This window comes from Syzygium oleosum, unplaced genomic scaffold, assembly GCF_021117445.2.
Source record: "Syzygium oleosum isolate NSW1041296 unplaced genomic scaffold, Sole_v2.1 Sole_v2.52, whole genome shotgun sequence".
Lineage (NCBI taxonomy): Eukaryota > Viridiplantae > Streptophyta > Magnoliopsida > Myrtales > Myrtaceae > Syzygium > Syzygium oleosum.
This window is the reverse complement of record NW_026607536.1, coordinates 1337657-1357949: the sequence shown is the minus strand read 5'-3', so window position 1 is coordinate 1357949 and position 20293 is coordinate 1337657. Positions and strand designations below refer to the sequence as shown.

General features: G+C 40.3%; 3 protein-coding genes and 1 long non-coding RNA gene across 14 annotated transcripts; 2 read left to right on the top strand and 2 right to left on the bottom strand.

The window, feature by feature from the left end:
- Positions 1 to 4536: 4536 nt before the first annotated feature.
- Positions 4537 to 11178, top strand: LOC115679574 (oligopeptide transporter 4). Its single transcript, XM_030603189.2, has 6 exons — positions 4537 to 5460; positions 6060 to 6157; positions 8217 to 8780; positions 9103 to 9355; positions 9449 to 9631; positions 10411 to 11178. Exons 1-6 carry the CDS (start codon positions 4936 to 4938, stop codon positions 11023 to 11025), a joined length of 2238 nt encoding a protein of 745 aa, XP_030459049.2. The 5' UTR covers positions 4537 to 4935; the 3' UTR covers positions 11026 to 11178.
- Positions 5601 to 14598, bottom strand: LOC115679667 (uncharacterized). 4 transcript variants are annotated; one of them, XR_008815557.1, is made up of 10 exons: positions 14259 to 14597; positions 13747 to 13848; positions 13447 to 13606; positions 13171 to 13347; positions 12849 to 12983; positions 12366 to 12448; positions 11916 to 12009; positions 11720 to 11819; positions 9186 to 9338; positions 5601 to 5818 (listed from the first exon to the last, which is right to left on the bottom strand). XR_008815557.1 is itself a non-coding variant. In XM_056307278.1 (9 exons), the coding sequence occupies exons 1-8, from the start codon at positions 14498 to 14500 to the stop codon at positions 11730 to 11732; spliced, it is 1083 nt and encodes a 360-aa protein (XP_056163253.1). In that variant the 5' UTR covers positions 14501 to 14597; the 3' UTR covers positions 8077 to 9338; positions 11720 to 11729. The 4 variants fall into 4 exon arrangements, 1 of the variants encoding a protein (XP_056163253.1); XR_008815558.1 differs by lacking the exon at positions 5601 to 5818 and adding an exon at positions 11141 to 11219 and having other exon boundaries at positions 8077 to 9338; positions 14259 to 14598; XR_008815556.1 differs by lacking the exon at positions 5601 to 5818 and adding an exon at positions 8077 to 8474.
- LOC130136841 (uncharacterized) lies at positions 6164 to 7951 on the top strand. The gene is made up of 2 exons (XR_008815560.1): positions 6164 to 6727; positions 7746 to 7951. It is a non-coding gene; the product is annotated as an uncharacterized LOC130136841 (long non-coding RNA).
- A 531-nt stretch (positions 14599 to 15129) lies between the features above and the next one.
- Positions 15130 to 18883, bottom strand: LOC115679762 (MADS-box transcription factor 27-like). Of its 8 annotated transcripts, none has more exons than XM_056307281.1 (8): positions 18486 to 18882; positions 17872 to 17953; positions 17710 to 17771; positions 16329 to 16428; positions 16194 to 16235; positions 16017 to 16111; positions 15538 to 15701; positions 15130 to 15423 (listed from the first exon to the last, which is right to left on the bottom strand). In XM_056307281.1, exons 1-7 carry the CDS (start codon positions 18647 to 18649, stop codon positions 15551 to 15553), a joined length of 696 nt encoding a protein of 231 aa, XP_056163256.1. In that variant the 5' UTR covers positions 18650 to 18882; the 3' UTR covers positions 15130 to 15423; positions 15538 to 15550. The 8 variants fall into 8 exon arrangements, with proteins under 8 accessions (XP_056163256.1, XP_056163257.1, XP_056163254.1 ...); XM_056307282.1 differs by having other exon boundaries at positions 15538 to 15695; XM_056307279.1 differs by having other exon boundaries at positions 15538 to 15687.
- Between the last annotated feature and the right edge of the window lie 1410 nt (positions 18884 to 20293).

Below are 20293 nucleotides of genomic sequence, written 5' to 3'. Positions count from 1 at the left end.
GTCCTCCCACTTGAGATGTTCACAATCACGGTTCCTCTTCCAACAATTGGACACATATGGCCGTTTCCCACAACCACTTGCCCAAAATCTCCCTTTGGCATAATCGGCAAATATGTCTCTTTGCGAGGTGCAATGGAAAGAAGCACCGGAGTCAATAAACCACTTGTCATGTCGTCAAGTCATACCTATGGAGATAAACACAAGTTCTCTAGCGAAGGTTCATCGCTAACCACATTAGCTCCTTGATTCTCATCCATTGCTTCTTTTTGTAGGCCTCACATTGAAACCTCAGATGTCCGGTCACGGTGACAAAACCAACACTCATCTTTTGCGACCTCTCTCTTTCCCCTTGACTGTGATCTACCGCGCCCGCTAAATTTTCCTCTGCTTTTACTTATCCCACGGTTCTCCACTGCTAGTGCTGTGGAAGATGTAGATGGCGAAAAATTATTTCCACTTGAGACTTTTCTTCGCATCTCTTCATCCATGATACTACTCACGGCATCATCCGAGTCAAATCATCCTTCATGGTGCTTGAAATTCCTGCACTTTGCGGTGTTGTAGCTTTACGGAAGAGACATAAAAATAATAAAGCTTGAAGCTTCATATCAGTTATGCACAACGGATTCCAAGCGACACGTGACTTGCGTGAAACTATTAATATGCTCTGCTACGGAACCTCTATCAAATAACTTCATATTAACCAACTTCTTCAGCAAAAATACCTGATTTGATGTGGATGGCTTCTCATATATATTCGTAAGAATATCCATGGCTTCTTTTGCAGTTTTTGCTTTTGCGATGTGGTACCTGTCTTTTCGTCAACCCTAGACAGATCGCACCTAATGCCTTTCGATCAAGAATTTTCCATCTGATTCTGGCATCGGATCCACTTCCGCTATTTCAGGTTTCTAACCCTCAAGTGGTGCATAGAGATCTTTCTGATAAAGATAATCCTCGATTTGGAGTTTCCACCATCCGAAATCCTGCCGTCGAACTTATCGATCCTAATTTTATCTTACGCCATATCGTTTGCTTTCAATCAAAAGTCACGAAAAACCCCTCGATGGTCTCGATTAACCAACCAAGCTACGATACCGGTTGTTGGGAATCGAGCACCGATTCCAGAAAAATAACCCAAACAAAGCGATTCTCACTAGCGAGAATATAATAATAAAAGAACAGAATCGAAAGAACACACCAGGGAGAATTTGTTATCGAAGTTCACCCAAACACTGGGCTACATCTCGCGCGGAGGCACTCTGTGAATCCACTAGACTTGAAGAAAGTAGGAATACAATTATGATCTTCTCTCAAGATCGGAGTACAAAGAGATTGAGAACACTCACAAAGAAAAACTCACTTTTTTCTTCTCTCTTTTCTTTTCTCTCTATTTTCTTCTGCAGCGCAATGACTAACTTCTATCAAAGAGCGATATATAAAGCGTAGCTTTTAACCTAAAAGCAAAATTAATAGAAAAGACAAAAAAGCCCTTAATAACAATATTTGGCTTCATCCTCCAACATATTCCCCATTATGTACGCGTTTTTGTGGGTGCGAAAGATTGTTTATTAACTTTTGAAGGAGGAAAATATTTTTGAATAATACAGAGAAAAATAATCCATTCATCCTATTATAATTGAGGATTTTATTAAAGCCATCTCATGCGATGTCACACACCTTGAATTCATTAGTAATCGCAAGAGAGATGTCACTGAAAAATTGCTAGAAAAGCACACGGGGTTGTTTCTTTCACGAATTAATGAACTATACACGGGACATACATGACCACATTACGCTTTGCCAAAAAAGCTAGTTAATTCGTGGGTACATTTGAAAACTTGAAAAGGTGCACTACAGAGTCTCTTTCGATCGTTATGAATTCTTTCATTCTGCGCTATTAAGGTGTTTTAATGGAGTGAAACATATGTCAATTTAGCAGAAAGGGTAAAATAAAGATCTCTTTTTCAGGTGGGGAACAGTAGAGAGAGGAGGGCCTTTGCTGCCTGTCCCCATTCTTGTGGGGCGGGCTCTATATATGGAGGCGATCCTTATTTTAACGTGCAAGTCCTTGCAAATTTTTCGTCCCCAGTTCTCTCTGTATCTTTGCCTTCCTAGGGAGAAGGAATACTTTCTAGAAATTTTACATCGCGGTGATTTCGAAATCTAAATGAAATCAAGATAAAGTCTTTTAAGGACCTGTTCAGGTCCAACGTCTTTTTCGGACGGTGAAAGGCAAAGAGAGGTATATTCCAAGTGAAGTTAGCCTCATTTCATCGAGATGGTTGACATAAGAAGTGGCTTTGACAAGTTAGCAGTGAGACAGAGACTTAAAAGGGGAATCTTTTAGCTCTTTTGGATGGTGATTTTTCCGTGAAAATGATATTAAGGACTGACTTTATATTTTAGAGATATGAGGAATTATATATATTGACCATCGATGAAAATGAAGTAAATCTTTTTTATACCATCCCTAGCTAGGCACTGTCGACTCATCTCCCAAAATGTCCATCTTTCGATAAAGAAATACAATCGTTAGAAAGTCCCATCCCGACAGACTAAATTAACAGGTGGAGATCACATGAATATAACGAGCATATTTGAACTCTTTAAACAAACGTTACGAGATATTATAACACCCCCTCTCACTGTACAGGTTGGACTAGAAACGGCACGCGGAACTTGAAGAAACGGGAAGCCGCGCATGTGAAATAAACCGGGGCATAACCCGACTCTAATATCACGTTTGCAAATTCAACTCGAAAGCCTAAGCTAATACACTTCACTGAGTTCAACAATAATCAGGGAGCCAAAAAAAGAAAAAAAGGAGAGAAACGCATGCTTTTCTACTATTCAAACACACACACACACACACACATATATAACCATAATATATAACAACTTATTAATTTTAATAAACGATTGTAAAGATAACAAGTGCACCCTTTGAGAGTTGGAAAGAATACTTATAAGTTCTTGAATCGCCAAACAGGACGTACTGTTCCTAGTCCACACGATTACGACGGCGGTGACGGTGAATTTTTTGGAGCTGCTTATATTATCGTCAACTATCGACAAAAGCATGGCCCCGCCAATGTTGCAGCGACAAAAAAATCATCGTGCTTTGAATTTGATTTTTCTTCGTTATGTCTTTTAGCGGATTTCACACAAATTATTCTTTTCCACAGAAATATGGGTTCGGGCCGTTGAGTCGTTATGTTCGTTTGACTTTGGCTAAGCTAGAGAGATAAATCACGAACGGCCTGGAATTAACCACGTAGAGGAATTTTGCATTTGTATTTTTGGATTCACATTAAATCTCCGCATTTATGTTGGATTATTGTATAAATGGAAAAAGATAAATTTATAAATTAAAAACGGGAAAATGACATAAGTGGTCCATGAATTTTGGCTCAATATGCAATGTGATTCATGAACTTTAAATTTGTTCAATGTGGTCAATAAACTTTTGGTACATGCTTAATGTAGTCCTTGAATTATATATATGAAAATATTCAATATTGTTCTTGATCTTGAATTAGTGGAAGGACAATATTGAATATTTTTACATAATTCAAAGATTATATTCAACATGAACCAAAAGTCCAGTAACACATCGAACAAATGAAAAGTTCAAGAACCACACTGCCAATTGAGTTAAAGTTCATGGACTATATTAAACAAATTAAAAGTTCAGAATTCACAATACACATTATATTAAAATTTAGGAACTATTTTTATCATTACCCACAAAGAAAAAACTGTATCGATCTTGCTGCTCGAGTCCTGCTGGAGGAGCCACACTGAACAGCTCCCAAATTTCAGGGAAGGCAACTTTCGACGGCCTTTGACATCATGGGACCTGATTAGAAGCTAATTAATCGGTTCTTCTTGACAAAATAATAAGACAAAGAAGGGTTCTTTGAATATTGTCGATATTGTTTGCCATTTGCACTACAAATCAGCACCTGCTATAGTAAGTAAAAAAAAATCAAGAACTTCATAGACAGGACACACGAGATGAGCGCAACGTAACTCTAGAAGAGGATATCCCGACGTGGAGATAGATCGATATATAACCGCGGAAGGATAATCTAGACGTGAACCGACCTAAAATTTAGTTTTTGTGATCGAGAAATTAAGCCTGAGAATCTAAGTGTAATCTCTCTCTCTCTCTCTCTCTCTCTCTCTCTCTCTTTCTCTCTCTCTTTCCTGGCCACAGGCCAAAGGAAATTTAAGTTTTTTTAAAAGATAATAAAAAATTCAAAAAAATACTTAAAAATTAAAAAAATTGTCAATGTCAGATCCAGTCTTGGTACGTGGGACAACCGACGCCCATGTAAGCGATTTCCGGCGTAAATTGGCCGGATAGACTGAATTGGTATCGATATAAAAATGTTCAGGATTGAATTTGTCCAATTGAAAAATTTAGCACTGAATGGGTACTAATACAATATGTTTATGACTTTTTAGCACCATCCGTCTCATTTCAAAGACGAGAGACTTGTGGCCTCCTCAATCATTCGTGAGAATTAACACCAAATCGAATCTTGCAGAATTTCTCTTCTTTGATTCGCCCGGATCTGCAGCGAAGAACTTGTGTTTCGGGGGGGTCAACGAGTTTGATTTTACTCCAATCATCTTTCATTGCATGAATTGGATGGGACTTTTCTCAAAACTTGTTGGCTCCATCCTATTTTTTCCACAAGAGAATATCCTTTTGAGACTCACTTCTCCGGCGGCAGCATTCGGGCTCCAATCAATCGACATTTACACCGGCCAAGACTGATGAATGTTTTATACAGTGAACCTAGGAATCTCTGTGTTCATGCGTTAAAAGTATAAAACCAGACCTACTCGAAACCTTAGCACCACCACCACCACCACCAACAACCCTCCTCTCTCACTCGAGCGCACTCTTTGCCACCCACAATCATGGGCTCACTGGAGCTCCAACCGCCACCCACCGCCACCACCAGCCTATCCGAACTCGACCATGCCATCGATGAGGACGACCTCTCGCCCATCGAGGAGGTCCGCCTCACCGTGACCAACGTCGACGACCCGACCTTGCCTGTGTGGACCTTCCGCATGTGGTTCTTGGGCCTCCTCTCCTGTGGCCTCCTCTCGTTCCTCAACCAGTTCTTCGCCTACCGGACCGAGCCCCTCATCATCACCCCGATCACGGCGCTGGTCGCCACGCTCCCCATCGGCCGCTTCATGGCCGCGGTGCTGCCCGAGGCCAAGTTCCGGATCCCGGGGCTGGGGTCCCGGCACTTCTCGCTCAACCCGGGCCCGTTCAACATAAAGGAGCACGTGCTCATCTCCATATTCGCCAATGCTGGGAGTGCGTTCGGATCCGGGTCGGCTTACGGTATTGGGATTGTGACCATCATCAAGGCGTTTTATCGCCGGCGCATTTCGTTCTTTGCCGGGTGGCTTCTCATCATCACGACGCAGGTCAGTTTATTCATTTTTTTCTATTTTCTTTCGAAATTCAATAGATAAAACCTATCATCGACTGCTCGACTCGTAATTGTTCAATTTTCGGGTTTCTCTTTCTCGCCTTCTGCAAGGAAGTAGCTGTGAAAAGAGAGACGTACGACGACTGTGCTTATGAATATCATAAATGTTGCAACTCGATGCATAATTTCATTGGCAGTAACAATTTCTTGCGGTTCCATGAACGCCACCAGCAATTATAAATGAAATGGATTGGTCCAGCCATCTTTTCTACAGTGAACAGTGCTCCACTCATTTTCATTTTCTCTCTTTTTTCTTTTTAATTTGTATTTCAACACCCATTTCATGTACAAGCCTGATTAGAAGCAATGCGTGGAATTTGACCGATGAGAGTAGATGGATACTTACGCCGATAAGTGAAGGGAGATCATACGAATATAAAGAACATATAAGACTTATTGTCTACCGATATTGGACAATATATTAACATGCTGAACAGCACAATAATTGAAAACGAGATAGTAACTTGTGCGCTCGTTATAAAATGGAGCTTAAGATAGATGGTGAATTATAGTAGTGTGGATTTGGATATGCAGGTGTTGGGATACGGTTGGGCAGGGCTGTTGAGGAAATATGTGGTGGAACCAGCTCACATGTGGTGGCCTGCTGCCCTCGTCCAAGTCTCCTTGTTCCGGTAATTACACCCTTTGCCTCCCCTTGCTTGCTTATCGTTATCAGAATTCACATGAAAGCAGAAGGAGATACAACTGGTGGGAGGTTCGTCTTTCAATTTCGCTCTTTGCCTCACCTTGCTTGCTTGCTGTGGACACCTTAGGATCACTGCTTTGTCTTTTACTCGATTCCTTTGTCTTGTCACTGCAACTTGAGTATGTGGGTCACATGCGGCATAACGAGCTCATCTCTCTCTCTCGCTCTCTCTCTCTCTCTCGCGCGCGTGCGCGCCCAAAATAGTGGGATGTGCCATGCCATCAACATTGGACCATAAGCCCAAAATAGTGATAGCTCTGGATAAGTACCAGGGATCCACAAAACCATGTCACTTTGGTGTGGAAAGTAGTGATAGTTCAGCACTCAATAATATCTACTTTGGAGAAAACGATAAAGCCGAGAGCTTCTCAGTCAAACTACAGACGCCAGCAACCCCACCTCATCCTCGAAATCCTCAAAAGTCTTATAAGAACCCATTTGCCATTCCCACTTCTTGCTGCTTCTGGTCCCTTCAAATTGGGAAGAACATGCGCCAGTTGGCAAAATTACCAAAATTGTCCTAAACCTATTATAATTGTGCCAATTTAGTCTTAAATCTTTTTTTTTGCGCCAATTCAGTTCTAAACTTTTTACATTTATGTCAATTTAGTCTATCTGGCTAATTTTGATCGGTCGGCGCTGATGTGACAATTTTTTTAATATTATTATTTTTTATTTTTTCGAATTTATTTATTTATTTATTCTTTTTTTTTCTTCATCTTCAATCTCTGGTCGGCGAGGTTGGCCCTGCCGGTTGCTGGGGAGGTCTACCTCGCCAACGACGACGAGGCTCGTCCTTGCCGGCAACAGGCGAGGCTCGACCTCGCCCAACCCCTGGCAAGGCTCGACCTCGCCGGCAACTGGTGAGGTTGGCCCCACCAGCCGCTGGTGAGGTTCGACCTCGCCAGTTGACGGCGAGTTCGAGCCTTGCTAGATCTGGAGAGGGCTCTTCCTTGCCGTCATTGGCGAGGCTAGTTGCCGACGAGTTCGAACTCGCCAGATCTGGCGAGGGCTCGTCCTTGCTAGGAGCGGGCGAGGCCGACCTCGCCATTTGCCGGCGCGGACGAGCCTCGCCAACGACGGCGAGGACAAGCCCTCGCCAAATCGGGCGAGGCTTGAACTCGCCAGCAACTGGCGAGGTTGGCCTCGCCCAGCAACGGCGAGGTCGAGCCTCGACAGGGGCTGGGCGAGGCCGACCTCACCAGTTGCCGGCGAGGCTCGGCCTCACCTAGCAACGGCAAGGTCAAGGCAACCGGCCAGAAGATGAAGATGACAAAAAAAGGGAAAAAGAAAAGAAAAGAAAAGAAAAGAATTAAAAAAATATTCAAAAAAATAAAAAAATAATATTAAAAAATCGCCACGTCAGCGTTGGCAGGTCGGCCGGCGTCCACATTAGTGTCGGCTGGCCAAAATTAGCCGGATGGACTGAATTGGCACAAATGCAAAAAGTTTATGACTGAATTTACACAATTGCAATATGTTTAGAATTGTTTTGGTAATTTTCCCCGCACCAGTTATCCCCCACCATATAAACTATAATGACGCTCGCAAGTACCCTGTGTTCCAAGGACAAACCCGAACTGTCTTAGCCACGAAACTAATGGTAATACAGATTGTAACATCCGCTCTCTTTCATACCCTGCTTTAGGATCAGATAAAAGGCGCAAATCCTTCCAGTTGCGTGGTGTAGCATGGAGGGGGTCGCAACTCGCTGCAGAAACACCCAAAGTCTTCGCTCTTGCATTGGACATCTTTATAAACAACAAATTGTCATTTATATTCAGGATCTGAATAGTTTCAGAGGATTCACTATACAAATATGAAAGTTGGTCGCCTCGTCCTTCATTCTTGTCAATCGACAGATGCATTCACAAAATAATATGATAATTTCAGAACTGTCCCAAAGTATCCACAGTTTGCACTTCATTTCATGTAGACAATTAGTGCATGACCTGAAGTAGGTCATTCTATTTAAATTGATGCAGGGCTTTACATGAGAGGGATGAACAGCGCATGTCGCGGGCAAAATTCTTCCTCATTGCGCTGATCTGCAGCTTCTCATGGTATGTTGTCCCCGGATACCTCTTTTCCACGCTCACAAATATATCATGGATCTGCTGGGCATTCTCCAACTCAATCACCGCCCAGCAGATTGGCTCGGGTATGCGAGGCCTTGGACTTGGAGCCTTGACGCTCGACTGGGCAGCAGTGGCATCCTTCCTGTTCAGCCCTCTAATCTGCCCCTTTTTTGCCATAGTCAATGTTTTCGTGGGATACACATTAATAATCTATGTTGTAATCCCCATAGCCTATTGGGGGTTTAACGTGTATAGTGCAAATAGATTTGCTATTTTTTCCTCGCACTTGTTCACGGCGCAAGGTGAAAGATACAATATAACGGCAATCGTAAATGACAAGTTCGAGTTGGACATCCCAAAGTACGAGGAGCAAGGCCAAATTCATTTAAGCATGTTTTTTGCTCTCTCCTACGGCTTTGGTTTTGCCACCATTGCATCAACACTAACTCATGTGGCCTTCTTCTATGGCAGGTACTATCTTCTCACCTTGATACGTTCATTTAGATTTTATCTCTCGAGTACTTGATTAGGACATCAAGCAGCATGCAGAAAGAAAATACCAGGGCAAGGCTGTAAAGATCTGAAAATGGAACCTTGAAAGAATCTGAATTTACAGTTTCAAATAACTTTTCTGCAAACTAAGGTGATCCTTATAGTTATAACACAGAGACGTAACACCTAGATAATGAAAAAACTCTAAAGAATCAGAATAGTATTTTTTTTTCCTGTAAAGTACATGATTTTCTAGAATTCATGTGACACATAGACAATGATATACAATAACATTCAACAGAGAGATCTACGAGCGCTATCGTGCTTCTCACAAAGGGAAGGCAGATATCCATACAAAATTGATGAGGCGATACAAAGACATACCCTCGTGGTGGTTTCCCTTGTTGCTCGTTGTAAGTCTGGTGGTATCTCTTGCTCTATGCATCTTCCTGAATGATCAGGTCCAAATGCCATGGTGGGGGCTTCTCTTTGCTAGTGCTCTTGCATTTGTGTTCACCCTTCCCATTAGTATCATCACTGCCACAACAAATCAGGTACGAATCAAGAGTTATGGTGCATTTATTCTTGACTTAATTTCTATGTAAAAAGACGTATTATACTTAATACCTATCTTTCTCTATCTACAGACACCGGGACTAAATATAATCACAGAATACATAATGGGCATGATATTGCCAGGAAGACCTATAGCAAATGTTTGCTTTAAAACATACGGATACATGAGCATGGCTCAGGCTGTTTCCTTTCTCAATGATTTTAAGCTGGGACACTACATGAAGATACCTCCAAGATCGATGTTCTTAGTTCAGGTACTTTTTACTGCTCCTAACCATTTGATACTGTTAATCAACTATGCCAAAAGTAAGCCAACCAAACATAATATAGATCCATCAACTTATCTAGTGCCACTGATGCGGACAACTTATAAATAATTACTGATTACCAGTAACAAATTTTTGTTCATGAATTTCAGGTAGGGATGAAAATAAAGAGAGAAGCAAATCAATCGAATTTCTAGCTTCTTCAAAACTAATATTTTTTCCATCAAACCTGATAAAAAGGTGTGACTGAATCGTGATAGGAGAGTATTGATTTGAGAACTCATTCATGGTATTTACAAATTTACACTACTACAGTTAGAGCTTCCCCATCTTTGGGATAACTCTTTTTACTGTTCCCGGAAGACAATCTCAAGTGAAGTTCTACAAATACAAAACACAACTTTCTACGTTCAAGGATTTAAGCCAGCCTTTCCCGTTTCGAACATAATTAAGATGAAGCAGTTGGCATTTTAGAACAAGCACGTTGCTTGTGGCAGCACCATATATCATCCAAAGCAAGATCAACTTCATGTGCACTTGCAAAAAAGAAATACTCACAAAGCTCATAGACGTGAGTAACACTTAGGGCATAGTTTGGATCTCCTGAAATGACATTTACTAAAGCTAGCAATCAAATGTTACTAGACTTTCTAGGGTGTGACAAGATTGTTAAGTATCCTCCCTCTTGTTGCTATTTATCAAATAAGTACGTGTGGCATCTAGTTATTCTGAAACTACCTTAGTACTCTATTATTGTGTCCTCACAGTTCATAGGTACAATTCTTTCTGGAACCATCAACATTGCAGTGGCATGGTGGCTGCTGAACTCTGTAGCCAACATATGCCAAGATGATCTCCTTCCACCAGATAGTCCGTGGACGTGTCCAGGTGATCGGGTTTTCTTTGATGCATCTGTCATATGGGGATTGGTTGGACCTAGACGGATCTTCGGAACACTTGGAAACTATCAAGCCATGAACTGGTTTTTCCTTGGAGGTGCAATAGGACCTATTATAGTATGGCTCATACACAAGGCATTCCCCAAGCAATCTTGGATTCCTCTTATAAATCTTCCAGTTTTATTAGGGGCGACAGCAATGATGCCAGCAGCTACACCATTAAACTACAATGCCTGGATTCTAGTAGGAACAATATTCAATTTCTTCATCTTCCGGTACCGAAAGCAGTGGTGGCAGAGATACAACTATGTTCTCTCAGCAGCCCTGGATGCAGGAGTGGCATTCATGGCCGTGCTTTTATACTTTGTGGTTGGCATGGAGAATAAAAGAATAACTTGGTGGGGAACAAATGGAGAACATTGTGAATTAGCAGTATGTCCAACAGCCAAAGGCATAGAGGTTGATGGTTGCCCAGTCAACTAATGGATGAAGCTCTTTCTAGATGTAGAACTTACAGAAAAAAATTAGCCACGAGTAGTGTGGTTATATATGAGTTGTACAAAATATTACAATTACCGGACATTTTTAGGCGTTTCACCTGATATAGCTGAACCTTGTGGGATTTATGCCTCTTAATCAGCTGACTAGAGCACCAACCATCGTCCAAGAGACATTGACTGCAAAAATACAAAACCACCTGTCACACTTAATCTGTTACTATAGCATAGATTTCCAGATTTCACAAAAAACCCAAACGAGACATATTTATCATGCACATACTATCTCCCATATAAGATCGCACTCATGGACATGTAGTTATTAATGATAGGTATATAAAGTTATTGAAGTTAAATACCCTCAAAACAATTAATTGTGTAGAAAAAACTTGATCAGCAAGGATAAACAGAGAAAACCAGACGTGGCTTGATGACGACAATAGGCAAGTTCTTGTCCCAGAAGGTCTAAAATTTTGTCGATATAGATCAAAGCTAATCAATTTATGGAGAAATGAGATTTTCTGAGATAGTATATAAAGATGAACTGTCTAGCTCTTCTGGCAGTGAGCAAACAGATACTTTATGACATGAAATGGCGAAAAAAGATACATAAGAAAGGAGATTTCTCTCTTATCACAAATAAAGATACAAGGAAATTCAAGAACAAGTAGATTCTTTACCAATATGTACTCAGGGTGAATTCACTGAAAGCCAGTGATTATACTCATCCATCCTTATGATAAAGGAACTAGAAGCGGGGGTACCGCCTCCACCATATGCCTGCATTTATTTTGTGTAAGCAACATGTGGTCGGTTCTTCCGTATACAAGCTCAACAAAGTCAATGGCAAAGAAACTTTTCACTGCTAGAATGGACCTTTGCAACTTCTGAAGTATCAGTTGCATCATCAGTGCTTCTCAAACTCATCTTCAGGTTATTCCGCTGCATGTAAGCCACAGCTCCAATAGGCCTACGCACTCATAATACAAGCCAAGGAAAACTATCAATTTAGTTTAGCAGTAACTTGACAATTTTAATCTTTAAGACCATTGACATTGGAAAAAACATATCAGGCAGAAGACTAAACTGGAGTGACAGGTCACTCAGCGCCCCCTTGGCCTCAGGTTTTCTTTTTTTAACAAAAGACCTTTTCATTTGGAGTCAATTGGGGCACTTAGGACTGAACAACCCAACAAACAAGAATAATCAAAATTGACAAGAATTTATATGTTTTGAACCCATGGTGCACTGCACGAACTAATTTTCATAACTTCAGACTTTATATGACAAGACACAAAATCGCCAAACACAAAATTGCCAGTTCACCTCAAGCCCGATGCTGCACTCTTTACACTTAATTGCTTGCCAATTTCATCGCTTAAATCAGAAATCCCATCAGCCCTGATTCCCTGTATTGTAAGATAGACAAAGCATCTCATATAAATTGGAACGGTTCAATATAATCAATAAATAAGAGAAAAAACTATACAAGGACAGAGAGTTGCACACCACATAAAAGAGTACATTGACAGCAAAGACATCTACTTGAATGCAACAAAAGAGAAAAAAAAAACAGAATAACAAGGGTCTTATGAGCCATATATCTTGAAACCTAAAGGAGCAGAATAGTAAATTTGAAAAGATAATGGCTTCAAGGGGCATCAGTTAGGAGCAGCATGACTCTGAACACTTACGGTATGTGGGTTTTGCTTCATATGAGTGAAAAAATTATCAAAGAAACAGTGACAAACAATGAAAAAACAAGTGCAATGATAAGAGGGAGAAAACTAAAGTTTTGAATCTTCATACCAGACATTCCCCATAAAGCCCCCTGCCTAATCGAACTTTAAAAACTTTCTCCAGAAACTTAGATGCAGAGTTCTGTCTAGCAGTGCTGTAAGCATTTCCTTTAGCAATCAAATCCGCAGCACTTATATCCAATAACTGCAAGGGAAATTCAAAAGATCCAAAATTATAGATACATATTAGAGGATAAAACTAGAAAGCAACAGAATTCACTAAAATGCAACTAAAGTTGGAGGGTCAGTCTTGCAGTGGAGTCTTTTACTCTATTCTTTCTCTTAGAAAAGTCAAAATAAAACACAATGAAGACATAGAACAGAATAAGTACCTGTTCGTACATGAAAGGATTAGTGATGCAATTTAACTTTGAGCGCCTCTCACTCAATCCGATATTAAAAGCCTTGATGTCCGGTAAGGTCCAATGGCGAAGATCTCCATCTTCAATATACTTAAGTACCATCTCCATGCGCTCTTGATCCTGGGGGTCTAAAAGACCCGGCTCCGTCTTTTGCAGAGTAATATTTTGTTCAGAACAAGCAATTCTTTCTTTAGAGAGTGCATGGATTGAAGCATCAAGCATGCATGGAGTAGTTTCTCAGCTTACATTAGTAGATCTGTTTTCCGCAAGTTGAGCAGAAAAGTACTCATACACAGCAGTTGCGCTGCTCTTCTCAGTACTGAAATGGACAACAAGGTTCTCAGGGCAATCCTCTTTGGCAGAAGTATGTGAAAAAGCTGACTTTCTGTGCTCAAATGCAATTATCCTGAAAATACAGAAAAATGTTTACCAAACATTCGCAACCACAGAAGATTGAGAGAAGAAGAAGACAGAAAAGCTAAGAACGTGATACAGAAATGTCAACATAGGGTACACAAATTAATAGTAAACACGATGCCAAATTACTTGCAGAAAGATTGCTGTGCAAGCTTCGCTGCAAATCCTTTTGGGCCAAGAAAGTCAAGAAGATAACATTTTTCCAGTCCGGCGATATGCAAATCCTCAACTCTGTAGCAAAGATACAATTAGTCCACCCGGTTGCCATGAGTGAATGGAATGGCAGTCAATGCAAGAAAATTTCTTGCTATGTCCTAATCAGTAAAATATCTGATTCTTAACAACATAATCATCAACCCGTCAACTTGTTCAACTTTTGTTGCACGCAGGGGCACACTCTTTTGGCTTCGTCCGAGGAAAGATAACACACAAACCATTTCATCACAAGGCATAATAGAGCATCAATCAGAATCCAAACAACATTTGAATCCAACGATCTTCACTCCTTCGAAGCCCGCCATCCCCAAAATTCCCAGTAACATTTAAGGTCAAGAACATCACAAGAACCCAAATAAACAGAGAAACCAAACCGCCCACTTCAGAGACAAAAGAAGACCCAAAAGAAAGAAGAGGAAAATCACCTGAAGGGTTCAACAGAAGAGAAAGGCAAAACGAGGCAAGGCACGCGGAGGCGAGAGTGGAAGAGGCGAGCGAAGAGAGCGGAGAATGCACCCGAGAATGATGGGTAATTGTAGAGCGCGAGATTCGGGACTCGCTCGTCGCGGGCTCTGGCTATGGCTTCCAGAGCAGCGTCCGATCTGAAGCGCCGACACAAGCGAGGAAGAAGATGTACCGCAGATGACCCAGCTCCGCAACCATTCATTTGGAACTTTGTAGACCTGAAAGTTGGAAACTTTCTCGATCGCTCCTGCACTCTTGCGTGCCTGACCAGTGTAGCGGAAGTGCAGGAGGAGCAACGAACCAAGGGAACAAGAACAGGAAGACAAGACGGACAGCAGAGGTTTCGCGACCCGACCCGAACCGACAGGAACTGGGCCGAGAAGCGGGTCGGGGCCTTTGGAGAAGCCCGGTCTCGTGTTCGTGGGGTTGGATTTAGTTGAATCAGGTGAATTAGCTAAATGAAGCGAGATATTGGATAAATGATTTACTAGAAAATATCCATATAATATACTGGCGAATCCAAGTCATATAATTGAAGTCACCGTGTAATTTTACTTATAGCACTATGTAAATAAAAAAAAATCTTTGATCAAACCATGTTACCCCCAAAGAAAAAGAAATTAGCTCGATCAAAATTTACAATCGAAATGAAGGCAACTGAACTGAGTCAACCCTGGTGATCATCTCCTTATAATCATAGCAGGCTCACCCGCTCACCTTTACTTGCGACTCCGAGTGCAATTTCATATCTTTTACCATGGAAGAAAAACTAGTTATGCATCAAGAACTCTCCAAATCTGTAGGGTTAGTCTCTGTGTACCAAGACATAGATAGTTGGAAACTGGATCTTCGGATTCATTAACCTTGGAAATGAACTTATTAGCCCAGATTCTCATTCAGGGCAATGATCTGTTTACAAGCAATTAGGACACAATCAATAATGAGAATCTTAATATGAATCGCCAGCGAAAACTTCAGCTTTTGTCTGGCTGTTGAAAGTGACATTAAAGATCTGCTTGCTCACATCAAAACTCGCAGCAGTCGGCGCTTTAAATTTGAGGGAGTGCGGCATGCTAACTATAGTCATCTTGAGCTGTGAAGTCGCCTGGTTGAGGTAGTCGTAACCTGTCGAAAGGATTTTTCGATTTAATGTATTCTTAGAGAATATTGACATATGTAACGTGTAAAAAGTATTCAAGGCTTGCCGTTTTGGGAGGTGTAAAGGAGAAAACAACTCACGCCAATTCTGTGGTCACCGGAGGAGTCGCACTCCTATTTTGACGTGGGGGCCGGCTCGAAGGGGAAGGAATCGGTATATCTGTATCATCTCTGGTGTTAATGCCATACGATACATGATATCTGCTGACCTCACTACTAGAATTCCCTTCCCTGTAAATCTGACACTGAAAAATGTTAAGGTGATCACTAGAAAAAATATAGTACAAACTTAATTCTAACATTTACTAATATTGACAGTATGATCCATCCTGTCAATATAGACTTAATTTATAGTTCACTCCACATCATGAAACATTTTGCTTAGGGCAAAGATCAGCAAAAGGTCGGCACGCACTGTCAACTTTGCGTAAGTATTCTCATCATTTGAAATAAATATCCTCATCTAGAAGAAGATTTGTGAGAACAGGTAATATAACAACATTCGAACAATATTAATGAAAGCCTGTCTGGGTGCCCGAGGTGTGTGTGTCTGCACATACATAATTAACACCTTCTCCAGGAATTCTGCATTCTCTTTGTCAATAAGATTTACCTTCTCTTGCAGCTCTATATTTTTTTGATGAATGAGGTTTCTCTGCAGTAGATCAATCCATTATTAGCTAAATTATGGTCGAACTAGGAGAAAGAATGATTGTGATCTATAGCCGAAGTAAAACCTTTCGATGGAGCTCGTTAATTTGATCCGTCATAATCTGTTCCTGAATAATAGTATAACATGAGATGATTCAGACGTACATATATAATTCATTGTTTTAACATAAATGGGATGATAATACTATGGCCAAATGTACCTTTTGAAGGCGGATAGTTGATAAACTTATTTCTAATTGGTTCTCCAAATTCTGTATATCCTTCACACTCAAGCCAGAGATGTCTTCACCCATCAGTTGTCTGCAAGGACTCAAATAGCCTCAATATGTGTAACTGTTCATACTACAACTCTTGATCAAAGAAGATAGTTTGCATATAGACATCATCCGCATCATATATGAGCCATGCCATATATGTTTCTGTAATATGTCTTCTATCTGGTCTAAATGAAAAAAACCAAACTCCCGTAGAGGTTTCTTGTAATATAATAACCAAACCAAACAAATCAAAAACTTAAGTACTGTAGACTCATCCTGGCTCCGACAGATACGTCAAGAATATGCACAATCAAGGGAGACATATCCACAATCAAGAAAGCTATGAAGGATCTCATAATTATCTCTAACACCACTAAAGATAGCCCCACGACCTGAGTGAAGCGTCAAATATAGCCATATAAACTGGCAATCGAACTGAGTGAAGCTGAGAGACATATTTGATGCCTAACATTCCCATCCGAGCTCTAATACTCTTGAAGGCAGCCCCACTCAAGTCTGTTGCTAGTGCTATTGTCCTCTCTGGTCGAGACTCACCCACGCTTGCATGATTTTACACTGTGTTGTACTAATTTGAGATTTGTGAGACTTATCTACTAGCAGAACAGCTCATACGCGAGTGATGTAGAGTCAGAGATATATCTAATGCCTGATAATTGATAAGTTAAAACCAAAAATATGTGCATGTCAACTGAGAAGTGATAGGATGTGAAAAAAGAAAAAGACTTTTGAGGCTTTAAGTAAAAGCCTCCAATTAAAAGCATGCTGAATATGTTACTGAGTCATAAGTATGGATCAGGTAGTACTATTATCAGTCCATGGAGAGAAGAATAGTGAACATTTGATAGAATTGAAGTGGGTGACAAAAGCACCAACAAACTAGAGTGGTGGAGATTAAGTTGATGAGAGTATGAACATAAATGTGAGCACTATAGTCTTAGAAGAGAATTTTACCTAGGCTTGTATTAAAGAGAAATGTTCCAAGAAATAAAATAACGTGACTGCAAAAAACATCTTTCCCTAACCATGGTATGACTTAGAGCAAAACTTTGCTAACATTATGCTATAATCCTAGTTTCCTATCTGGATAGAAGCTATTAATTAAGGTAAACTAATTGGTTCTTGAAAATCAAAATGTACCTTAAGTAGTTCTTGACAAGAATTAAGACTTTGCACTTATCCAAATGCCTCTGGAGTTTAATTCATTCACTCCTTTCTATTTCACAGATACATAACTGGTGTTTGACTATCGGGATAGTAGCATTCACACTATTGTAGGAAGCTCTTGGGTTGTGACCCTATGTACCTGTGGTACTCTTGCAGACCTTGGAGTTGACGATTCAAGTTTGCTATCTCTTCTTCCAAAACCTGCAAACGGTATTAAGAGGAAATTTCCAGACAATTAGTTTAACATTCGTGGGTGTTCTCCTATGATAATGTCGAAGGCTAGGTTGTTTATGCGACGTACCTTGGCATCAACAGGTGGCTGATCCAATTCCGGTTGGGCTTCCCGCTTCAGATTGTTGTAGCGTTCGATGACCGAGTCCATGCTGAACACAAACAAGAGTCACTCCCAGAGATCTATATCATAATGATTGATGTAATCAAGAATGAAGACGGTATTTGATGCTCTTGAGGCATATAAAAGATTTCTAGACTTCAGACCATTACTAATTGGTTGATTCATAGGAGAAAAAGGAAAAGGAAAATTTAGGAAAATGTTCAAATTCAACTAGCAAACAGTTGAAGGAATGAATAATCAGTTTAGAAAGTTCGAACTGAACTGAACATATGCAGCTTTAGTGACACACAAGAGAAGAGATAACAAAGAAACTCAAAAAGTTGATTCGATAGTGATGCTCAACTCTAAAACTAGGTCTCAAAGCGGCGTTGTTATCTCAGAAACCAATCCCGACATGGAAGAAAAAGTTGCGCCAAAGTGGCTGCTAAAGCTGCAAGAAGAAGAAGAAGCACACATGCACACGTATCATGGTTCGTGCGTGCACGTGCGGGCGCGCATGTGCGAGGAAGAGAGAGGGAGGGAGACATCGCGGGTCGAATCTATCATTGACGTCCACTGACCTTGAGCTCGAGTACTCATGGAGCTGTCCAGTGCAGGAGAAGATGATGATTCCGACCTCGGCGTCGCAGAGACGCGATAGATCCCTGGCCTTCTTCATCAGCGAGTTCCTCCTCTTGGCGAACGTGATGTGCAGGCCGGCGCCGCTGCTCGACTGCGGATTCATCTCCGCACTGGGAATCTTCCCTCCTCCTCCTCCTCCTCCTTCCTCGATAGACCTCGTCTCCTCCTCCTCCGACGTCACTCAATACCCTTCAGCGATTTATCTTCCTTAGCGGAAAACCCGGTTCAGGAACCGCGATTTTTTAGTTGAAGAGGATATCGGGGGAAAAGAATGGAAACTCCAAGGAGCGCTGAATTCAGCAGCTCTTCTTCCATTTTTAAGGAGAAGAAATCATCAAAGAAATTCAAAAAAAGAAGAAACAAAAGTACGCAACAGGATTACCTCTGCAGGGAGCACAGTGTTCAACTGTTCATTAAAGGGGCGATTTGGAGATTGAAATTTTTGAGTGGTTTTCTCAGAGTCAAGACAAGAGAAAACCTATGTCGAAGTAGGACTTAGTCAAATCAGTAAGTATAATACAATTATGGCACTTTCTTGGGCTCAACTTTAAGTTAACTGGTCGATCTTTTCTTTGAGATGTTAGAGCATATTAGGTTTTTTCACACATGTAAATATAATATAATGTAATGTCTAGCCATAAGTTGCTTTTTCGGATTATTCAACATTTAGATGGAAAATTTTGAGTCAAGACAATGCAAGTCAATCTAAAGAGTTTCAAACTCTAGCATCAATTATCTTAGAACTTAGTTTGAATTGAATAATTTGTTTGCTCATACCAACTGTGTATGTTGATTAAAGTTCCCAATTAGGCTTCGTGATATAACTCATCTTCTTTTCGCTAGTTTTCCGATAAACATTATAGGGCCGTGTTTTTTCTCCATTCCTAATTGGAGTAAATTTCCTTCATTAGCAATCTATAAATATGGACATCACGTACATATAAAATTTAACTAAAAATTAATCTAGGTGATGTCCGTGTTTGTAACTCATCAATTAGACGCCTAACTCGATGAACTATCCTCCAACCATGCATGCAGGAAAGTATACAAGCTTCCTCATTTTAAAGTTATGTTACAAAATTAAAATGAAGTTTTACTTGGCATAATTTACTTACGTGTTTGGTTGCTACAGTAGCTTGAAATGCAAATCCTTCGTTCTTGAAAGTTTTGGTAATGTTGCTGCACTTTGCATGGTTTCGCTGGAGCTGGTAATGCTTTCGTAGCTTGGACATCTTCGTTGCCAACTCTTGATTCGCTCATCTTTTTGGTCTTTTTTATATTTATTTTTTTTTTTTTTTTTTTTTTTTTTTTTTTTTTTTTTTTTTTTTTTTTTTTTTTTTTTTTTTTTTTTTTTTTATTTTTTTTTTTTTTTTTTTTTTTATTTATTTTTTTTTTTTTTTTTTTATTAAAAAGATATTAAAGTATTTCTATATCCAGTGTTTTTAGAATGAATTAACATTGGGGCCTCAAATATTTGATGTGGAAGTGTTTACCTTTGATTAGAAACATACTCAAGAAATGTAATTCGATAACAGGAGTACATGGAGGACACAAGTTTTGAGGCTATTTTGTATAACTAAAATGGCAGGATAATGCATGTTGTTACTTTGTTTTCAGAAATTATTTTTGAGATTATCGCGAGTAAAAGTTAAATATTTTCTTCATTTGTTAGATCGAGTGAAAGATAACAAGTCATTTTTCTTATATTGGGGTTGTTTTGGAATCAAGCAAATTTTGAGATCGCAGA

Coding starts and splice junctions, on each gene's coding strand:
- LOC115679574 (XM_030603189.2), top strand. CDS start 4,936: ATGGGCTCACTGGAGCTCCAACCGCCACCCACCGCCACCACCAGCCTA. Junction 6,158..8,216: donor GTCCAAGTCTCCTTGTTCCG/GTAATTACACCC, acceptor AAATTGATGCAG/GGCTTTACATGAGAGGGATG. Junction 8,781..9,102: donor GTGGCCTTCTTCTATGGCAG/GTACTATCTTCT, acceptor AACATTCAACAG/AGAGATCTACGAGCGCTATC.
- LOC115679667 (XM_056307278.1), bottom strand. CDS start 14,500: ATGAATGGTTGCGGAGCTGGGTCATCTGCGGTACATCTTCTTCCTCGC. Junction 12,010..12,365: donor AGTGCAGCATCGGGCTTGAG/GTGAACTGGCAA, acceptor ATGAGTGCGTAG/GCCTATTGGAGCTGTGGCTT. Junction 11,820..11,915: donor ATACTTCAGAAGTTGCAAAG/GTCCATTCTAGC, acceptor AAATAAATGCAG/GCATATGGTGGAGGCGGTAC.
- LOC115679762 (XM_056307279.1), bottom strand. CDS start 18,649: ATGAATCCGCAGTCGAGCAGCGGCGCCGGCCTGCACATCACGTTCGCC. Junction 17,954..18,485: donor CATGAGTACTCGAGCTCAAG/GTCAGTGGACGT, acceptor GTTTGTGTTCAG/CATGGACTCGGTCATCGAAC. Junction 17,772..17,871: donor AGCCACCTGTTGATGCCAAG/GTACGTCGCATA, acceptor TACCGTTTGCAG/GTTTTGGAAGAAGAGATAGC.